Raw genomic sequence first — 16,940 nt, 5'->3', positions numbered from 1 at the left:
AGTTGGCAGCTAGGAACACCCTGCAAGCGTCATGTGAGGGGGCGGAGTAAGAGCTGCCCTCCGCGGGTCTCGCCAATCAGGAGCTGGATTGCGTAGGACGAAGGGTCGTCATTGGACATCCTCAGCGGGCGCCCTGGTCTCTGCTACCTGTAGCTGAGGGCGCTGTTGATGGGCAGCGCGGTGGGCTGAGGAGGCTCATTCTCGCGAGAGTTCAGCTCCCTTCTTAGCCGCGGCTGCCTCTGCACCTGGAGGATCGACATGGACGCCCTCGAGTACTACGTTTGGCCGCGAGCAACCTCGGAGCTTATACTCCTCCCAGTCACGGGTCTGGAGTGTGTGGGGGACCGGCTGTTGGCGGGTGAGGCTTGGCTTGAGGCACGCCAGGGGGAAACAAACAGCGCCCGCCTAGGGCGGTGCCACAGGAACAAAGGGATGCCCTGAGGGGGAGGAGGGGCAGCAGGCTGAGGCTGGATCGGAGGTGGGAAGGGAGCCCAGGAGACTGCGGGAACCAGCACCAACCTGAGGAGGGCGGGGCCTGAGAGACAAAGCTGATAGGGCTGCCGCGGCGTTTCATAAACTTCAGCCCGCGCGTAAAGGGCGGGTGGAGCCGCAGGAAGATGCAGGGGAACGCGGCCGCGCGGTGGCAGAGGCCGGGGAACCGAGGGTTGGGGGGTGTGCCTTCTTTCAGGAGATGGGCTGGGGCTTGGCCTCTCTGGTGGAGACCTGGCTAAGCCGGGAGGTGGAGAAGGAGGCCTTTAGGGGGTGTGGCCTCTTGGGGAAGGCGGGGCTGGGAGATGGCAAGGGGGTGTGGCCTCGGGGGCGGGCGAGGCTCTTCCCCTGAAGGTGGGGATGAAGATCCTCTGAGGAGGGTGGCGTCGCAGAAAATAGCGGATGAGACGTTTCCGAGTAGCGGGCAGTGCCCGGGGAAGCGAAAGCTGAGACCTCTCCTGAGATAGTTGAGGTCCAGGAAATAAGGTGTGGAGGTCCCACCGAGGAGAACCAGGTCACAAAGGACAGGCCCCAATGGCTGGCTGCAGAGTCCTGGGAACAGAGGTATCAGAGTCCAGGCTGGTCTTGAACAGTCATTACATGAAGCTACTAATGAAGCTACCCATGTTGGTGCTGCTGAGTTGTGTGAAGGTCCTGAAGCAGGGCCTTGGCTGTGAGGCCTTGAGTGAGTTGCCGCCAGTCCTAAGAGAGTGTGTTTGGGGGTGGGGATGACCCAGCTTTGATCTGGTGCGGGGGTTCTTGGAGCACGGTGTTCCTACCAAAAGCTAAACTTTTTTAAGTCTCCTGGAGGGGGAACAGCTAAGCAGGAACTCAAAGGAACCATAAGAGTGAACTAGGAAAAGGGGTGAGTTCCTGGTAGAGGATAAGCATGTCAAAGGCCTTGAGGCTGGGAGAATCTGTCATTTTGGGGGAAGGAAGGAATTCGTGTGAAGCTAGAGGAGGAGTGGAGCCTGGGAGGAAAGGAGGCTGGACAAGCAAGGCGAGGTCACGGTTTAATCTTTTTCCCTAAGGGGAGTGGGGAGAACCTATTGAAGGGTTTTAAGGTGGGGAATAACGGGAGATGCAGTTTAGGAAGCTCTGCAAGTGAATTCACCTACTTCTGTGGCTTCCAGCGTGACTTTTATACGTATAGCTACAATTTCTTTTTCTTTCTTTTTTTTTTTGAAACAGTCTAACTCTATCATCCAGGCTGGAGTGCAGTGGCACAGTCTCGGCTCACTGCAACCTCTGCCTCCCAGGTTCAAGTGATTTTTTTGTTTCATCCTCCTGAGTAGCCGGGATTACAGGTGCCCACTACCATGTGGGGCTAAGTGTTGTTGTTGTTGTTTTTTGTTTGTTTGTTTGTTTTTTGAGACGGAGTTTCACTCTTGTTACCCAGGCTGGAGTGCAATGGCGCGATCTCGGCTCACCGCAACCTCCGCCTCCTGGGTTCAGGCAATTCTCCTGCCTCAGCCTCCTAAGTATCTGGGATTACAGGCACGCACCACCATGCCCAGCTAGTTTTATTGTATTTTTAGTAGAGACGGGGTTTCACCATGTTGACCAGGATGGTCTCGATCTTTCGACCTCGTGATCCACCCGCCTCGGCCTCCCAAAGTGCTGGGATTACAGGCTTGAGCCACCGCGCCCGGCCTGTTGTTGTTTTTGAGACGGAGTTTTGCTCTTGTTACCCAGGCTGGAGTGCAATGGCACGATCTCGGCTCACCGCAACCTCCGTCTCCTGGGTTCAGGCAATTCTCCTGCCTCAGCCTCCTGAGTAGCTGGGATTACAGACACGAGCCACCATGCCCAGCTAATTTTTTGTATTTTTAGTAGAGACGGGGTTTCACCATGTTGACCAGGATGGTCTCGATCTCTCGACCTCGTGATCCACCGCCTCGGCCTCCCAAAGTGCTGGGATTACAGGCTTGAGCCGCCGCGCCCGGCCTGTATTTTTTAGTAAAGACAGGGTTTCACCATGTTGGCCAGGCTGGTCTCAAACTCCTGACTTCAGGTGATCCACCCACCTGAGCCTCCCAAAGTGCTAGAATTACAGGCATGAGCTACCATACCCTATGTCTCTAGCCCATTCTTGAGCCTTTCATTTCCTATTTGAGCAACCGTAGTCAATGCTCTTGCCTACTTCAGGGCAATCATACATGCTATTTTCTATACCAAGAAAGCTACAAACCTTCCCAGCGCCCTGTGCCCCACTTTCTCCACCCATCCTCCTCTTCCTCCTCCCTTTCTCTGGCTAACTGCTGCTTATCCTTGATTCCTAACTATTTTTTTTTTTTTGAGATGGAGTTTTGCTCCTGTTACCCAGGCTGGAGTGCAATGGCACGATCTCGGCTCACCGCAACCTCTGCCTCCTGGGTTCAGGCAATTCTCCTGCCTCAGCCTCCTGAGTAGCTGGGATTACAGGCACACGCCACCATGCCCAGCTAAGTTTTTGTATTTTTAGTAGAGACGTGGTTTCACCATGTTGACCAGGTTGGTCTCGATCTCTTGACCTCGTGATCCACCCGCCTCGGCCTCCCAAAGTGCTGGGATTACAGGCTTGAGCCACCGCGCCCGGCCGATTCCTAACTCTTAACTGTTGTGTCCTCCCCTTACAAACTCACCCAATCTGGTTAGAGTAGACCAGGGTTTTCTCAGTCTTTGCCTCTATTGACCTTTTAGACCAGATAATTATTTGTTTGAAGTCTGTCTGTGCATTGTAGGATGTTTAGCATCATCCCGGCCCTAGTTGCCAATAGCACAACCCCTGGAAACAACCAAAACTGTCTCTAGGCCGGGCGCGGTGGCTCAAGCCTGTAATCCCAGCACTTTGGGAGGCCGAGGCGGGTGGCTCCCAAGGTCAAGAGATCGAGACCATCCTGGTCAACATGGTGAAACCCCGTCTCTACTAAAAATACAAAAAAGTAGCTGGGCATGGTGGCACATGCCTGTAATCCAAGCTACTCAGGAGGCTGAGGCAGGAGAATTGCCTGAACCCAGGAGGCGGAGGTTGCGGTGAGCCGAGATGGCGCCATTGCACTCCAGCCTGGGTAACAAGAGCGAAACTCTGTCTCAAAAAAAAAAGGCCGGGCACGGTGGCTCACGCTTGTAATCCCAGCACTTTGGGAGGCCGAGGTGGGTGGATCACGAGGTCAAGAGATCGAGACCATCCTGGTCAACATGTTGAAACCCCGTCTCTACTAAAAATACAAAAAATTAGCTGAGCATGGTGGTGTGTGCCTGTAATCCCAGCTACTCGGGAGGCTGAGGCAGGATTACAGGCTTGAGCCACCGCGCCCGGCTTTTTTTTTAAATTTTTTAATTGAGATGGAATTTTACTCTTGTTGCCCAGGCTGGAGTGCAATGGTGGGATCTCCGCTCATCACAACCTCTGCCTCCTGAGTTCAAGCAATTCTCCTGCCTCAGCCTCCCGAGTAGTTGGGATGACAAACATGCTAATTTTGTATTTTTATTAGAGACGGGGTTCTTCCATGTTGGTCAGGTCAGTCTCGAACTCCTGACCTCAGGTGATATGCTCTCCTTGGCCTCCCAAAGTGCTGGGATTATGGGCATGAGTCACCACGCCTGGCCAATTTTATTTTATTTATTTATTTATTTTAGAGAGGGTCCCACTCTCTTGCCCAGGCTGGAGTGTAGTGGTGTAATCTCAGCTCACTGTAACCTCCACCTCTTCGGCTCAAGTGATTCTCTCACCTGAGCCTCCGATGAGACTACTGGCATGCACCATCATGCCCAGTTAATTTTTGTAGAAATGGAGTTTTGGCATGTTACCCAGGCTGGTCTCCAACTCCTGGGCTCAAATGATCCTCCTGCCTTCCAAAGTGCTTGGATCACAGGTGTGAGCCACCATGCTGGGCCCTGTCTCTTTTTTTTTTTTTTTTTTTTTTTGTGATGGAGTCTCGCTCTGTCACCCAGGCTGGAGTGCAGTGGCGCCATCTCAGCTCACTGCAGCCTCCGCCTCCCAGGTTCAAGTGATTCTCCTGCCTCAGACTCCCGAATAGCTGGGATTACAGGCATGTGCCTGGCTAATTTTTTGTATTTTTAGTAGAGACAGGGTTTCACCGTGTTAGCTAGGATGGTTTCGATATCTTGACCTTGTGATCCACCTGCCTTGGCCTTCCAAAGTGCTGGGATTACAGGCATGAGCCACCATGCCTGGCCTCTTTTTTTTTTTAATTGGAAAAAAAAAATAATAATGAAGTAAGGAAGCGGCTCTGAGTTTGAGAAATTTGTGGTTGAACTGTGAACATCAAGTGTGATTGATGAGGGAAGCACAAAGTCAGCACTCAAAGTCCAGCTGAAGCTGAGACCAAGTATTTTCTCTTTTCTTTTTTTTTTTTTTTTTTTTTTTTGAGACGGAGATTTACTCTTTCGCCCGGGCTGGAGTGAAGTGGTGCAATTTTGGCTTACTGCTACCTCCGCCTCCTGGGTTCAAGCGATTTTCCTGCCTCAGCCTCACAAGTAGCTGGGAATACAGATGCCTGCCACTATGCCCAGCTAACTTTTTTTTTTTTTTTTTTTTTTTTTTTTGAGACGGAGTTTCGCTCTTGTTACCCAGGCTGGAGTGCAATGGCACGATCTCGGCTCACCACAGCCTCCGCCTCCTGGCTTCAGGCAATTCTCCTGCCTCAGCCTCCTGAATAGCTGGGATTACAGGCACGCACCACCATTCCCAGCTAATTTTTTGTATTTTTAGTAGAGATGGGGTTTCACCATGTTGGCCGGGATGGTCTCGATCTCTTGACCTTGTGATCTACCCGCCTCGGCCTCCCAAAGTGCTGGGATTACAGGCTTCAGCCACCGCGCCCGGCTAACTTTTGTATTTTTAGTAGAGATGGGGTTTCACTATGTTGGCCAGGCTGGTCCCGAACTCTTGACATAGGTGATTCATGCGCCTTGGCCTCTCAAAGTGCTAGGATTACAGGCCTGAGCCACTATGCCCGGCTGAGACCAGGGATTTTCTAAGTTTCAAGCTGCAGGACTGTGTGACCTGGTGTATTCATAGGCTACATGCTGAGAAGTTTCCCTGATCCCCATCTCTTCCCCATGGGCCATCAGAGTTAGGTACATAGGCTCTGATATTGCTCTTTGCCTCTCTCTAGGTGAGGGGCCCGATGTCCTGGTGTACAGCTTGGACTTTGGTGGGCATCTACAGATGATAAAGCGAGTGCAGAACCTACTTGGCCACTATCTTATCCACGGCTTCCGGGTGCGGCCAGAGCCTAATGGAGACCTTGACTCGGAGGCCATGGTGGCTGTGTTTGGAAGCAAGGGACTCCGAGTTGTGAAAATTAGCTGGGGACAGGGCCACTTCCGGGAGCTTTGGCGCTCTGGCCTGTGGAACATGTCTGACTGGATTTGGGATGCACGCTGGCTTGAGGGAAATATGGCCTTGGCCCTGGGCCACAACTCAGTGGTGCTATATGACCCTGTAGTAGGGTGCATCCTGCAAGAGGTGCCCTGCACAGACAGGTGCACCCTCTCCTCAGCCTGCCTGATTGGAGACACCTGGAAGGAACTGACCATTGTGGCAGGTGCTGTTTCCAACCAGCTCTTGGTCTGGTACCCAGCAACTGCCTTAACAGACAATAAACCTGTGGCACCTGACCGACGAGTCAGTGGGCATGTGGGCATCATCTTCAGCATGTCATACCTGGAAAGCAAGGGTTTGCTGGCTACAGCTTCAGAAGACCGAAGCGTTCGTATCTGGAAAGTGGGCGACCTGCGAGTGCCTGGGGGTCGGGTGCAGAATATTGGGCACTGCTTTGGGCACAGCGCCCGTGTATGGCAGGTCAAGCTCCTAGAGAATTACCTTATCAGTGCAGGAGAGGACTGTGTCTGCTTAGTGTGGAGCCACGAAGGTGAGATCCTCCAGGCCTTTCGAGGACACCAGGGACGTGGGATCCGGGCCATAGCTGCCCATGAGAGGCAGGCCTGGGTGATTACCGGGGGTGATGACTCAGGCATTCGGCTGTGGCACTTGGTAGGGCGTGGGTACAGGGGATTGGGGGTCTCGGCTCTCTGCTTCAAGTCCCGTAGTAGGCCAGGTACCCTCAAGGCTGTGACACTGGCTGGCTCTTGGCGACTACTGGCAGTGACTGATACAGGGGCCCTGTATCTCTATGACCTCGAGGTCAAGTGCTGGGAGCAACTGCTAGAGGATAAACATTTCCAGTCCTACTGCCTGCTGGAGGCAGCTCCTGGTCCTGAGGGCTTTGGATTGTGTGCCATGGCCAATGGAGAAGGTGGTGTCAAGGTTGTCCCCATCAACACTCCAACTGCTGCTGTGGACCAGACCCTGTTTCCTGGGAAGGTGCACAGCCTGAGCTGGGCCCTGCGTGGTTATGAGGAACTCCTGTTGCTGGCATCAGGCCCTGGCGGGGTAGTGGCTTGCCTGGAGATCTCAGCCGCACCCTCTGGCAAGGCCATCGTTGTCAAGGAACGTTGTCGGTACCTGCTGCCCCCAAGCAAGCAGAGATGGCACACATGCAGCGCCTTCCTGCCCCCAGGTGACTTCCTGGTGTGTGGTGACCGCCGGGGCTCTGTGATGCTGTTCCCCTCCAGACCAGGTCTGCTCAAGGACCCTGGGATGGGAGGCAAGGCTGGGGCTGGTGCTGGGGTACCCGGAGTGGATAGTGGTAGTAGTAGCAGTGGGAATGCTTTCACTGGGTTGGGCCCAGTGTCTATCCTGCCCTCTCTGCATGGGAAGCAGGGTGTGACCTCAGTCACATGCCATCGTGGCTATGTGTATACCACCGGGCGCGATGGTGCCTACTACCAGCTGTTTGTACGAGACTGCCAGCTCCAGCCAGTCCTAAGGCAGAAGTCTTGTCGAGGCATGAACTGGCTAGCTGGGCTCCGTATAGTGCCTGATGGGAGCATGGTCATCCTGGGTTTCCATGCCAATGAGTTTGTGGTGTGGAGCCCCCGGTCACACGAGAAGCTGCACATCGTCAACTGTGGTGGAGGGCACCGCTCATGGGCCTTCTCTGATACTGAGGCGGCTATGGCCTTTGCCTACCTCAAGGATGGGGATGTCATGCTGTACAGGGCTCTGGGTGGCTGCACCCGGCCACACGTGATTCTCCGGGAGGGTCTGCATGGCCGTGAGATCACTTGTGTAAAGCGTGTGGGCACCATCACCCTGGGGACTGAATATGGAGTGCCCAGCTTTGTGGAGCCTGACGACCTGGAGCCTGGCTGTGAGGGGCCCAACTTGACTGACATTGTGATCACCTGTAGTGAGGACACTACTGTCTGTGTCCTGGCACTCCCTACAACCACAGGCTCAGCCCACGCACTCACAGCTGTTTGTAATCATATCTCCTCCGTGCGTGCTGTGGCTGTGTGGGGCATTGGCACCCCAGGTGGCCCTCAGGATCCTCAGCCAGGCCTGACTGCCCATGTGGTGTCTGCCGGCGGGCGGGCTGAGATGCATTGCTTCAGCATCATGGTTACTCCGGACCCCAGCACCCCAAGCCGCCTTGCCTGCCATGTCATGCACCTTTCCTCCCACCGGCTAGATGAGTATTGGGACCGGCAGCGCAATCGGCATCGGATGGTCAAGGTAGACCCAGAGACCAGGTAATACCGTACTCCTCGGCAGGGTGTGGTGTGGGATCATGCAGATGCTCCCAGGCTTGCAGGCTCCACCTGACAGCTGCTTGTTGTCTCTGCAGGTATATGTCCCTTGCTGTGTGTGAACTTGAACAGCCTGGCCTTGGCCCCCTTGTGGCTGCAGCCTGTAGTGATGGGGCCGTAAGGTGAGAGCATAGGGCCCAGTGGGGGCGGGAGACAAAGGAAGTAAGGTTGTCTAGGATGCTTTCTGAGCTGGGCCACGCCGTACCCCCACAGGCTCTTTCTCTTGCGGGATTCTGGGCGGATTCTGCAGCTCCTTGCTGAAACCTTCCACCATAAGCGATGTGTCCTCAAGGTCCACTCCTTTACACACGAGGCACCCAACCAGAGGCGGTAAGAGGGATTGGATGATGGTCCTGCATGGGCTGGGTGTGGGTTCCCGTTTCGCTTCATCTCTGTCATTGACTGGGCTGTGTTTTCCTGGCTTCCAGGAGGCTGCTTCTATGCAGCGCAGCTACTGATGGCAACCTGGCCTTCTGGGATCTCACCACTATGCTAGACCATGGCTCCCCTGTCCTGGAGGCCCCAGTGGATCCTGGGCTTCCCTTCCGTGAGTAGCTAATGTGCAACCATGGCTATCCCTCCCCACCTGTCACATACCCCTCATACCCGTGGCAGGCAGGGCCCTGACAACTACCCTCTTCCTCCAGGGCTTTGCACCCCCTCCCTGACTCTCCAGGCCCACAGTTGTGGTATCAACAGCCTGCACACCTTGCCCACCCGTGAGGGCCACCATCTTGTGGCCAGTGGCAGTGAAGATGGATCCCTCCATGTATTCGTGCTTGCTGTGGAGATGCCAGAGCCAGAAGAGGCTGTGGGAGAGGCTGGGCTGGTACCCCAGCTGCGTGTCATAGAGGAGTACTCTGTCCCCTGTGCACATGCTGCCCATGTGACAGGCCTTAAGATCCTAAGCCCAAGCCTTATGGTCTCAGCCTCCATTGATCAACGGCTGACCTTCTGGCGTCTGGGGCATGGTGAACCCACCTTCATGAACAGCACTGTGTACCATGTGCCAGATGTGGCTGACATGGACTGCTGGCCTGTGAGCCCTGAGTTTGGCCACCGCTGTGCCCTTGGGGGTCAGGGGCTTGAGGTTTATAACTGGTATGACTGAGGTATCCCAAGGTGGCTGGTGTGCTGAGCATGGGGCCTGCTCACAGACGGTGTGGAGCAGGGATGGGCTGTCTGTGCCCATGCTCAGCATGCCTTGAGGGGAGGAGGTGGTGGCGGTGGGTTCCTGACATCGTTGCAGGAGCTGAAGGTGAGTGGAGTGCTGCCAAAAATATGCCCCACTCCCCATGACAAGACAGAACTTTGTAACAATAGCAGTTTATTTTGGCTGTGGGTTTTTGCTTTTTTCTTCCAGTTGATGACTTTGTGAACACTCCCAAATATTGGAGCCTCTGTGGCCTTAGATGTGGCTCAGTGGAGGGAGACCCAGCATAGCCAGGCCAGCATGGAGCACTTTCTGCACAGCCCTCAGAAGCTGCAGGCGGACGAACATCTGACCAAAGAGGTGTGGTCGAGGCTCCTGAAGGAGAAGGGGCCTGCTGGTCTCATCCTCTGCTTCCTTTGCGTTTACCCTGTATCCCTCTGCACTTCCCACCCCGTTTTGCTGTGTGCTCACCCCTAGGATGTGTACCCGATTGTAGTAGGAGCTGAAATCCATACTGAGCTGTACCAGGAACTTGCACATCTAGAGACAGAGACTGAGTCACTGGCCCATCTCTTTGCTCTTGTGCCCCAGGCCAGAATAAAGAATAGAATGTGCAGTGTCTATCCTGGTTGTCTGTGCCTCACCATCTCTGTGCGTGCAGCGATGTGGAGCCCTGGGGCTGTGCAGTCCAGCACTGCTGTCTGGCTCAGCAGATCCGGAAAGGGGAGGATACTGTTGAAGAGCAACAACCACTCACCCTGTGGGGAAGAAAGGTGCTGGGAGGGAAAGTCCAGACCTCCTTGTGCCAGCTACCAAGAGGGACACTCACCTCATCATGTAGCAGTGAGAAGTCCAGACTGCTCACTGGAGGAAAATTGGGGTACAGACCTTGTTCCATACTGCACTTGTAACTCTCAAAGAGTGTGGCAAGACGGGCACAATTATACATGACAAAGGTGCCACTTTTTGTGCCCTTCGTGGAGATGTTGCTGTCAGCCAGAGTCAGGAGGATCTGGGGAATAGGAGCACAGCTGCAGAGACAAGGCAGCCACCATAACCTGTCCCCCAACCCTGGCCCTGTCAGGCTCCCAGGCTCACCTGACTCTGTGGGGCTGTGCCCAGCATCTCAAACTTGACGGTGGCCACAGAGAGAACATTGAAGATCTCTGTCCAGGCTGGGTCTGAGGGAGTATAGGGTTGTTCAGTCAGTCTGCAGGCAAGGGCAGGGATACAAACAACCTGCCCCTAACCCAGAACATAGCCAGGGTTTCCCAGGCACACCTTGTGCCAGATCCCCACCATGCTTCAGTGCTGAGGCCTTGCACACCTGGGCATGCCGGAACCTGTGTTTGGAAGAGAGGAAGGCCAGTAGGCAGGGTCCCAACAAAGAGTTCCCCCACACTACCCTGGCTTAGGTTGTCCCAGCCTCACTCACTCGTAGTACTCAGGGGCAGTCATCAGAGTGCCAGGTGCACCAGCTACTTTCACTGGGCCACAGACCAGGTGCTTCTGTCAGGAAGATGGCAGGGCTTAGCCCAGCTGGCACTACTCTCCAGCAGTAGTCCCTGGAGGGGCCTGAATCTGGTGCCTCCACTCAACCCAGACTCCCTCAACTTGGAACCGCCAGGTTGAGTGGCTCCTTCTACCCAGTCCCTCAGGCCACACACAGTCCAGCCTCCTCAACCTGGTCTTCAATGTTCTTGAGATGTGTCTACAGAGCCCCCATTCCCCAGAGCCTCTGCACCTGCTTCACATGCCCTCTCAAGTCCAGCAACTCCCCAAGGTCAAGTGTTGGTTTTTGGACCTGTCAGCTAACATGCCCTGTGGTGGGTTTTCAAGGGCCCTCTGAGGTTGGGGGTGAAGTGGTGGGGAGCTCCACCATCATTAACCTACCTGTCTGAGTGGAGCCTTGTCAACCAACTTCCACCAAAGCAGGTCCAACTTCTGTTGCTGGAACTCCTCCTCACAGCTAACCACGTGTATAACCAGGCAACTGTCTGTACCAGTATCTGGGACCCCAGCCTAAGGGAGGACAATCATCACTGTGGAAGTACAGTATATACTTGGTTTGCCAGAACCTACAGGGCTGGGAGTCACTAACCAGGCCTAGGTGGCTGTCCTTAGGCCAATGCCATAGAGCCTCCTGCAGCTCAGCCAGGGCAGAGAGGAGATCCTCAGTCACTGCAAAGAGAACAGACAGGTGCTGAGGCTGGCAAGAAGTGGAGATGTCACCCCATCCTCTCCTGCCTTTTCTGGCCCTGCCAGGCTTCAGATCCTACCCAGACAGTTGTCCAGGTTGGGGTCATAGCCAGCTGTGCAGCCCTGTTCTTCCATCAGCTCCTTCAGACACAGTCTGCCTAGGATGCCAGGGGACAGTGCCCTCCCGTCATAAGAGGTAAGTTCTGCAAGTGCGTGACTCCTCAGGGTATGGGAGGAAGCTCTCTCCGAGGCAGTGGGCCAGTCCACCCGCAGCTGCTGCAGGAAGGTCAGCATGTGCGGATCCCGCACAGCTGGCACTAGGCGCACGCATACCCTGCAAAGGGAGGGCGGCCGCTTCAGACTGCGCACCTGGACACGCTCGCCACGACTTCCCACCTCCAGGCGCAGTCCCCAAGGGCGGCGCCGATTGCTCTCTAGGTCTCCAGTAGTCCCTCCTCCATTCCAGCCCCGCGGCCCCGCTCACCCGTGAGCGCGCAGAGCTCGCGCCAGGTGATCGGCCACGAGCACCGTACGCAGCTGGCTCAAGCGGAGTGCGCAGTGGGAGCTGCGCAGTGCCGGGCAGTGTAGTAAGACGCGCTGGCCGGGTGAGGCGGGCGAGGCGGGCGCGGTATAAGCATCCACGGCGCTGAGGACGCGCTCGAAGACTGGGGGACGCTGCAGTTGGAGCGACAGACCCGCGGGGGTCGGCACGCAGCGCAGCACCGGAGCCACACCGGGGCCCTGCAGGCAGGCGAGGGCATGGAGCACATGCTCGGGAACCTGTGGGAGAACGGGGTGTCAGCGGGCCACGGCACTGGGCTGAGCTCCCAGCCGTACGGCCCGGCTCGTGCCCACCTGCCCGTCATTGAAGCGCGCCTGCAGCGCGCGGCGCGGCGCCAGGAAGTCTCGGGAACGCAGGTGGCGGGTGCGCGTCTCCTTGATCCACACGGGACCGCCTGGCCCCAGGGCCGCGTTGAGGGCTCCCAGCGTCTCCCCGACACCAAGGCGCCCGGTAGTCATGGTGACCGGAAGGAGTGAACGGAACCGGAAAAAAAAATTTAGGGAGGTGGAACTTCCGGAAAGGATCGACTGGCTGGGGCTGGGATTAGGCGGCGGTCCCCGTTAAGTGGACAGGTGCGAAAGAGGGAGCGGTGTTGGCTGCTTTCGGCCTACCGCCCCTTCCGCGTGGTTCACCTGGACAGCCGGGCCACGGATCTGAAACTTCGGGGTCCACCCCGGGCCAGGGGTTCTTTCGTTGTGACCAGTCCTTAACCAGGGAGAAGACCAGGCCTTAACTCGCGACCCGGTGGGGGCTCAGACAGGGTACCGTCTCTTCTCATTGAAGTCTCACATCTTTGTGTTGACATTTCTTCCATTTTACACATGATGAATACTTGTCACTGGAATAAGGCAGTATAACATTAAGGCCACTTTCATGACCTATTTAAAATATCTTGTTTTAAAAGGAATAGTGTTCAGGTTATTTGCAAGCATTTTCTCATTTGAGATATGGGTGTTTTTTTTTTGTTTTGTTTTGTTTTTTTCTGAGATGGAGTCCCGCTCTATTTATTGCTCAGGCTGAAGTACAGTGGTGCGGTCTCGGCTCACTGCAACCTCCGCCTCCCAGGTTCAAGCGATTCTCTTGCCTCAGCTTCCCGAGTAGCTGGAACTACAGGTGCCTGCCATCATGCCCGGCTAATTTTTTGCATTTTTTTTTTTTTTTCCTATAGCGATGGGGTTTCACCATGTTGGCCAGGATGGTCTCGAACTCCTGACCTCGTGATCCGCCCGCCTCGGCCTCCCAAAGCGCTGGGATTACAGGCGTGAACCACCGCGCTTGGCCCGGGTGGTCTTTATTCCCAATAAATGCGCACTCTGATATAATTTCCGGTTTTCTTCTCTTGATACCTGAGGAATTAAAACCATCATGACGGCTTCCAGAATGAACAGCTTTTAATGTGACTCCTTTAACCTGCTGTACTTTAACAACGGTTCTTACATTTCCAGTCATTATGGGCCAACCAAATAATGCGACCATAAGAAGCAGAGAAACAGACCTTGGAGCATCCTGCTCCTCTACCAGTGGGAGAGCTTTTTTTCTCCCCCCCAACCCCCGCAAAAGTTCCCAAATGTTTTCATTTCAATGTAACATACTCACCACCACCCCTTCCTTTTAATAGAGAGCGAAGCTAACCCAGCAAAAAGAGCTGGGAAATCCAGAGAGGAGGGGAACCCAAGGGCAGGAAAAGCTCGACAAGGCCATTTTCTGGGCCAGGGCTGAGGCCCTGGATGGGAGGTGCCGAAAGAGCACTGGGCGGACACGACATTCCCGATGGCTTTTCGGGTGCCCACTCAACGGGAGTGATCGTGTCATTCCAAAGCGCTTTCCATGCTGAAGGCGCATGACCTGGAGACAGCTGCTTAGCAGGGTTGGAAACCTTCAGCCAAACTGAGGACTTTAGATACTGTCATCCACGAAGACGGTTGGGGTGGTTTTCCCCAGGAAGTAGAGGGCTATCTTTAGCAAGCTGCGGGCTGAGGCTGTCCTGGGGGACTCACTATCATTGCAGCCCTACCCGGAGGTCCTGGGTCTACCCTCCCTCGCCAGTGATCCTCAGGGTTCCAGGGATGGCCACCAGCTTCAGCTCTCCGACTTCTACAACCATCACCTCCAGCCTGAGGGCGCACCTGAGAGAGGAACTGAGACCCAAGCGGCTCAGTAAAGTATGTCTGGGGGTCAGGAGTACCCCATCTGGGCCAGGGCGCTGCTCAGGCAGGAGAGCAGGGGACGAAATCCAAGCGCAGCTGGAATGCTCTGGAGACAACAGCTGCTTTTGGGATTCCGTTGCCCGCTGTCCAGCCGTTGGCGGGGGGCGGGGGAGCTCCCGCCCCCTGGTCACTCGCCCTGGGGCTACATCAGAACCCGCCCATCCCTAGTCCCAGGAGGCAGACATAGCAGTAGGCTGTGAAACTGAGTCTAGAGGGAACAAGACGCTCACCTGGGCCCCAGAACAACAGAAGGGGAGGTGGGGGCCTTCCCTGGGACCGGGTCCCGATCCGGATTAGATCCGCAGGGCAGGGTTAGCCCTGTTAGTCCCACGAAGTCTGGGCCACTGGTGCGGTGATGATGGTGGGGCGGGCTTCAGAATCCGCCAGGAGGGAAGCGCGCCCGTGGGGCTGGAGAGGAAGTAAACCCACGCGTCCGCCTCGGGGACACCCCCGCGCTCGGAGCTCTTTGTCCAGTGATTCTGCCAGCGCCCAGAGCACCAGGGGCCCACACAGCAGCGGCGGGAACCCCGGAAACCTTTTGCGACCGCCCCCAGGAGACCCACCACCAGGCCCCGACTGTGCCAAGCTTCCTGCTCGCCCAGCCCCGCAAGTAGCGAACGCGACAATGTTCCCCTGAGGCCACGACAGAGCCAGCGTGCCGAGATACCCAATCCCCGCGCGGGCGCCAGCGACTCTCGCGCCAGTAGGCCCTTGACTTGGTTCAAGACGGGGGACTGGGGACTCCCAGGACGAGAGCAGAGTGAACGAGGACAAGGTGATGCTCCACGCGCTTCTACTTCAAGTCTGGTCCAGTTCTGCCCGGCCTGGCCCAGCCACCCACACACTACCTTCCGCTTGCTCTGGCTGCTCGCGGACTTGGAGCCATTTTAAGGCGAAACCACCTGGCCACGCCCCCTGGAGCACCCGAGAAACCAATCCACGCTCGGCCACGCCTCTCTCAGCGCGCAGCAGAGAGGCCAACGGTCGCGCGTGTGACGGTTAGGGCGGGGCGTGCTTCGCCTGTGAGCCCGAGAAGCTTGAGCCGGCTGACCCGCCCACGGTGCCTGAAGCCCCAGAGGCTAGGATTAGGGGCTCGAAGTCTGGCCCCGACCGCTTGGCCAGGTGTTCGGTTCACAACTAGGTGGGCGGCTGCCCCGCCTCAGGAGCGTGGCTTAATAGCTGAAAGCCCGGGGGCCAGGCCGCGACTGCGGCTCAGGCAACGCCCTGAGGGCGGCCACACTACCAGGTGTTCCACTCCCCTGGGACTGTGGGCAAGGGCCCGGGGCGGGGCGAGCGGCAGGTGATGACATTGGAGCTGCGCCGGAGGTCGGGGGACTCGTCCTCCCAGGACAGTTGACACTCGCCTGCTGGGCTGGCCGAGCTGTGCCGTGCCCTCCGGGACGCAGGGGGCGCTGCACCCGCGCCGGGTCAGCCTCCGCAGGGCCCCGCCAACCCTGTAGCAACCGGCGCCGGTGACGACTTCGCCGCGCGTCGGTCAGCCATGGCCACCGCTCTCGCGCTACGCAGCTTGTACAGAGCGCGACCCTCGCTGCGCTGTCTGCCTGTTCAATTTTCCTGGTAAGCTGGACCCCGCACCGTTGACCATCCCACCCCCTAGGGCCGGCGACTGCCACCCCGCACCTTCTGGCTTCTCGGGCGGCCCGGCCCGGCCCTGTGACCCTGACCCTTTCCCTCCGCAGGGCCCCGCGACGAGGGCATCGGCTCTCGCCAGCAGATGACGAGCTGTATCAGCGGACGCACATCTCTCTGCTGCAACGCGAGGCCTTTCAGAGCATGTACATCGACAGCTACAGCAGCCGCGGCTTCATGATCAACGGAAACCGCGTGGTCGGGCCCTGCGCTCTGCTCCCGCACTCGTTGCTGCAATGGAACGTAAGTCCTGGCCCGCTGTGAGGAAACTGAGGTCCAGAGCCACAGGTCCTCAGCCTGCTTGTGTCCCTGTAAACGTGGCTTTCCTTTATCTCCTGTAGTGGATGGAGGTGGGGAGAAGCTGCGTGGATTTGTTGTACTGAGTAAGTCATCTCCCTGCACAGGTGGGATCTCACCAGGACATCACCGAAGAGAGCTTTTCCCTCTTCTGGATGCTGGAGCCCCGGATAGGTACTCGGGGGAGGGGAGGCAGGGCAGAGGTGCCTTGAGCTCCAAAAGGCAACCCCCACCCCAACCTCTCAACAGAATTGTAGACTAGCCTCACCCTCCCTTCCCTAGAGATTGTTGTGGTGGGGACTGGAGACCGGACCGAGAGGCTGCAGTCCCGGGTGCTTCAAGCCATGAGGCAGCGGGGCATTGCTGTGGAAGTGCAGGACACGGTGAGTCCTGCAACTGAGGCATGCTGTGGGGAGTACAGGCTTGGCACTAGACAGGCTGATTCTGGCCTTTTCTTTGCAGCCCAATGCCTGTGCCACCTTCAACTTCTTGTGTAATGAAGGCCGAGTAACCGGAGCTGCTCTCATCCCCCCACCAGGAGGGACTTTACTCACATCTTTGGGCCAAGCTACTCAGAACCACCAGGAACTGACCTGCTGACTGCACTCTGCCAGTTGCCAATGCTTTCACTCTTATCTCCCCTTTGGCACTTATCTTGCTTATCAACATAATAATTTATACACTTCTCCCATTTTGTATCAGGTGTGTTGCTGGCCAGGAG

General features: G+C 56.5%; 3 protein-coding genes across 9 annotated transcripts; 2 read left to right on the top strand and 1 right to left on the bottom strand.

Moving 5' to 3' along the window:
* Positions 1 to 54: 54 nt before the first annotated feature.
* Positions 55 to 9,925, top strand: WDR6 (WD repeat domain 6). Of its 3 annotated transcripts, none has more exons than XM_003936675.4 (6): positions 55 to 358; positions 5,613 to 8,094; positions 8,190 to 8,273; positions 8,365 to 8,481; positions 8,580 to 8,698; positions 8,799 to 9,925. In XM_003936675.4, the coding sequence occupies exons 1-6, from the start codon at positions 259 to 261 to the stop codon at positions 9,260 to 9,262; spliced, it is 3,366 nt and encodes a 1,121-aa protein (XP_003936724.4). In that variant the 5' UTR covers positions 55 to 258; the 3' UTR covers positions 9,263 to 9,925. The 3 variants fall into 3 exon arrangements, with proteins under 3 accessions (XP_003936724.4, XP_074259988.1, XP_074259987.1); XM_074403887.1 differs by lacking the exon at positions 55 to 358 and adding an exon at positions 826 to 1,053; XM_074403886.1 differs by lacking the exon at positions 55 to 358 and adding an exon at positions 1,060 to 1,174.
* DALRD3 (DALR anticodon binding domain containing 3) lies at positions 9,303 to 15,162 on the bottom strand. 5 transcript variants are annotated; one of them, XM_074403890.1, is made up of 13 exons: positions 14,503 to 15,162; positions 12,359 to 14,203; positions 11,988 to 12,283; positions 11,584 to 11,837; positions 11,406 to 11,485; positions 11,198 to 11,326; positions 10,740 to 10,813; positions 10,586 to 10,647; positions 10,403 to 10,485; positions 10,134 to 10,316; positions 9,949 to 10,036; positions 9,776 to 9,844; positions 9,303 to 9,679 (listed from the first exon to the last, which is right to left on the bottom strand). In XM_074403890.1, the coding sequence occupies exons 2-13, from the start codon at positions 12,521 to 12,523 to the stop codon at positions 9,303 to 9,305; spliced, it is 1,860 nt and encodes a 619-aa protein (XP_074259991.1). In that variant the 5' UTR covers positions 12,524 to 14,203; positions 14,503 to 15,162. The 5 variants fall into 5 exon arrangements, with proteins under 5 accessions (XP_074259991.1, XP_074259992.1, XP_074259990.1 ...); XM_074403891.1 differs by having other exon boundaries at positions 12,359 to 13,411; XM_074403889.1 differs by having other exon boundaries at positions 12,359 to 15,162.
* Positions 15,163 to 15,269: 107 nt separating this feature from the next.
* On the top strand, positions 15,270 to 16,910 carry NDUFAF3 (NADH:ubiquinone oxidoreductase complex assembly factor 3). The gene is made up of 5 exons (XM_003936681.4): positions 15,270 to 15,850; positions 15,973 to 16,165; positions 16,327 to 16,393; positions 16,502 to 16,602; positions 16,682 to 16,910. Exons 1-5 carry the CDS (start codon positions 15,774 to 15,776, stop codon positions 16,817 to 16,819), a joined length of 576 nt encoding a protein of 191 aa, XP_003936730.1. The 5' UTR covers positions 15,270 to 15,773; the 3' UTR covers positions 16,820 to 16,910.
* The last annotated feature ends 30 nt before the right edge of the window (positions 16,911 to 16,940 follow it).

This window comes from Saimiri boliviensis, chromosome 8 (genome assembly GCF_048565385.1).
Source record: "Saimiri boliviensis isolate mSaiBol1 chromosome 8, mSaiBol1.pri, whole genome shotgun sequence".
In the NCBI taxonomy this organism is placed as follows: Eukaryota; Metazoa; Chordata; class Mammalia; order Primates; family Cebidae; genus Saimiri; species Saimiri boliviensis.
Note: the sequence above shows the minus strand (reverse complement) of the source record. Positions and strands in the feature narration are given on the sequence as shown.

Excerpts from the sequence above, each read along its gene's own strand:
- WDR6 (XM_003936675.4), top strand. The coding sequence starts at position 259 with ATGGACGCCCTCGAGTACTACGTTTGGCCGCGAGCAACCTCGGAGCTT. Across the intron at positions 8,095-8,189 it reads AAGGTAGACCCAGAGACCAG|GTATATGTCCCTTGCTGTGT; the intron begins GTAATACCGTAC and ends TTGTCTCTGCAG. Across the intron at positions 8,274-8,364 it reads TGTAGTGATGGGGCCGTAAG|GCTCTTTCTCTTGCGGGATT; the intron begins GTGAGAGCATAG and ends GTACCCCCACAG.
- DALRD3 (XM_074403889.1), bottom strand. The coding sequence starts at position 12,523 with ATGACTACCGGGCGCCTTGGTGTCGGGGAGACGCTGGGAGCCCTCAAC. Across the intron at positions 10,648-10,739 it reads ACTGCCCCTGAGTACTACGA|GTTCCGGCATGCCCAGGTGT; the intron begins GTGAGTGAGGCT and ends TTCCAAACACAG. Across the intron at positions 9,680-9,775 it reads ATCGGGTACACATCCTAGGG|GAGCCTCGACCACACCTCTT; the intron begins GTGAGCACACAG and ends CTTCTCCTTCAG.
- NDUFAF3 (XM_003936681.4), top strand. The coding sequence starts at position 15,774 with ATGGCCACCGCTCTCGCGCTACGCAGCTTGTACAGAGCGCGACCCTCG. Across the intron at positions 15,851-15,972 it reads CTGCCTGTTCAATTTTCCTG|GGCCCCGCGACGAGGGCATC; the intron begins GTAAGCTGGACC and ends TTCCCTCCGCAG. Across the intron at positions 16,394-16,501 it reads GATGCTGGAGCCCCGGATAG|AGATTGTTGTGGTGGGGACT; the intron begins GTACTCGGGGGA and ends TCCCTTCCCTAG.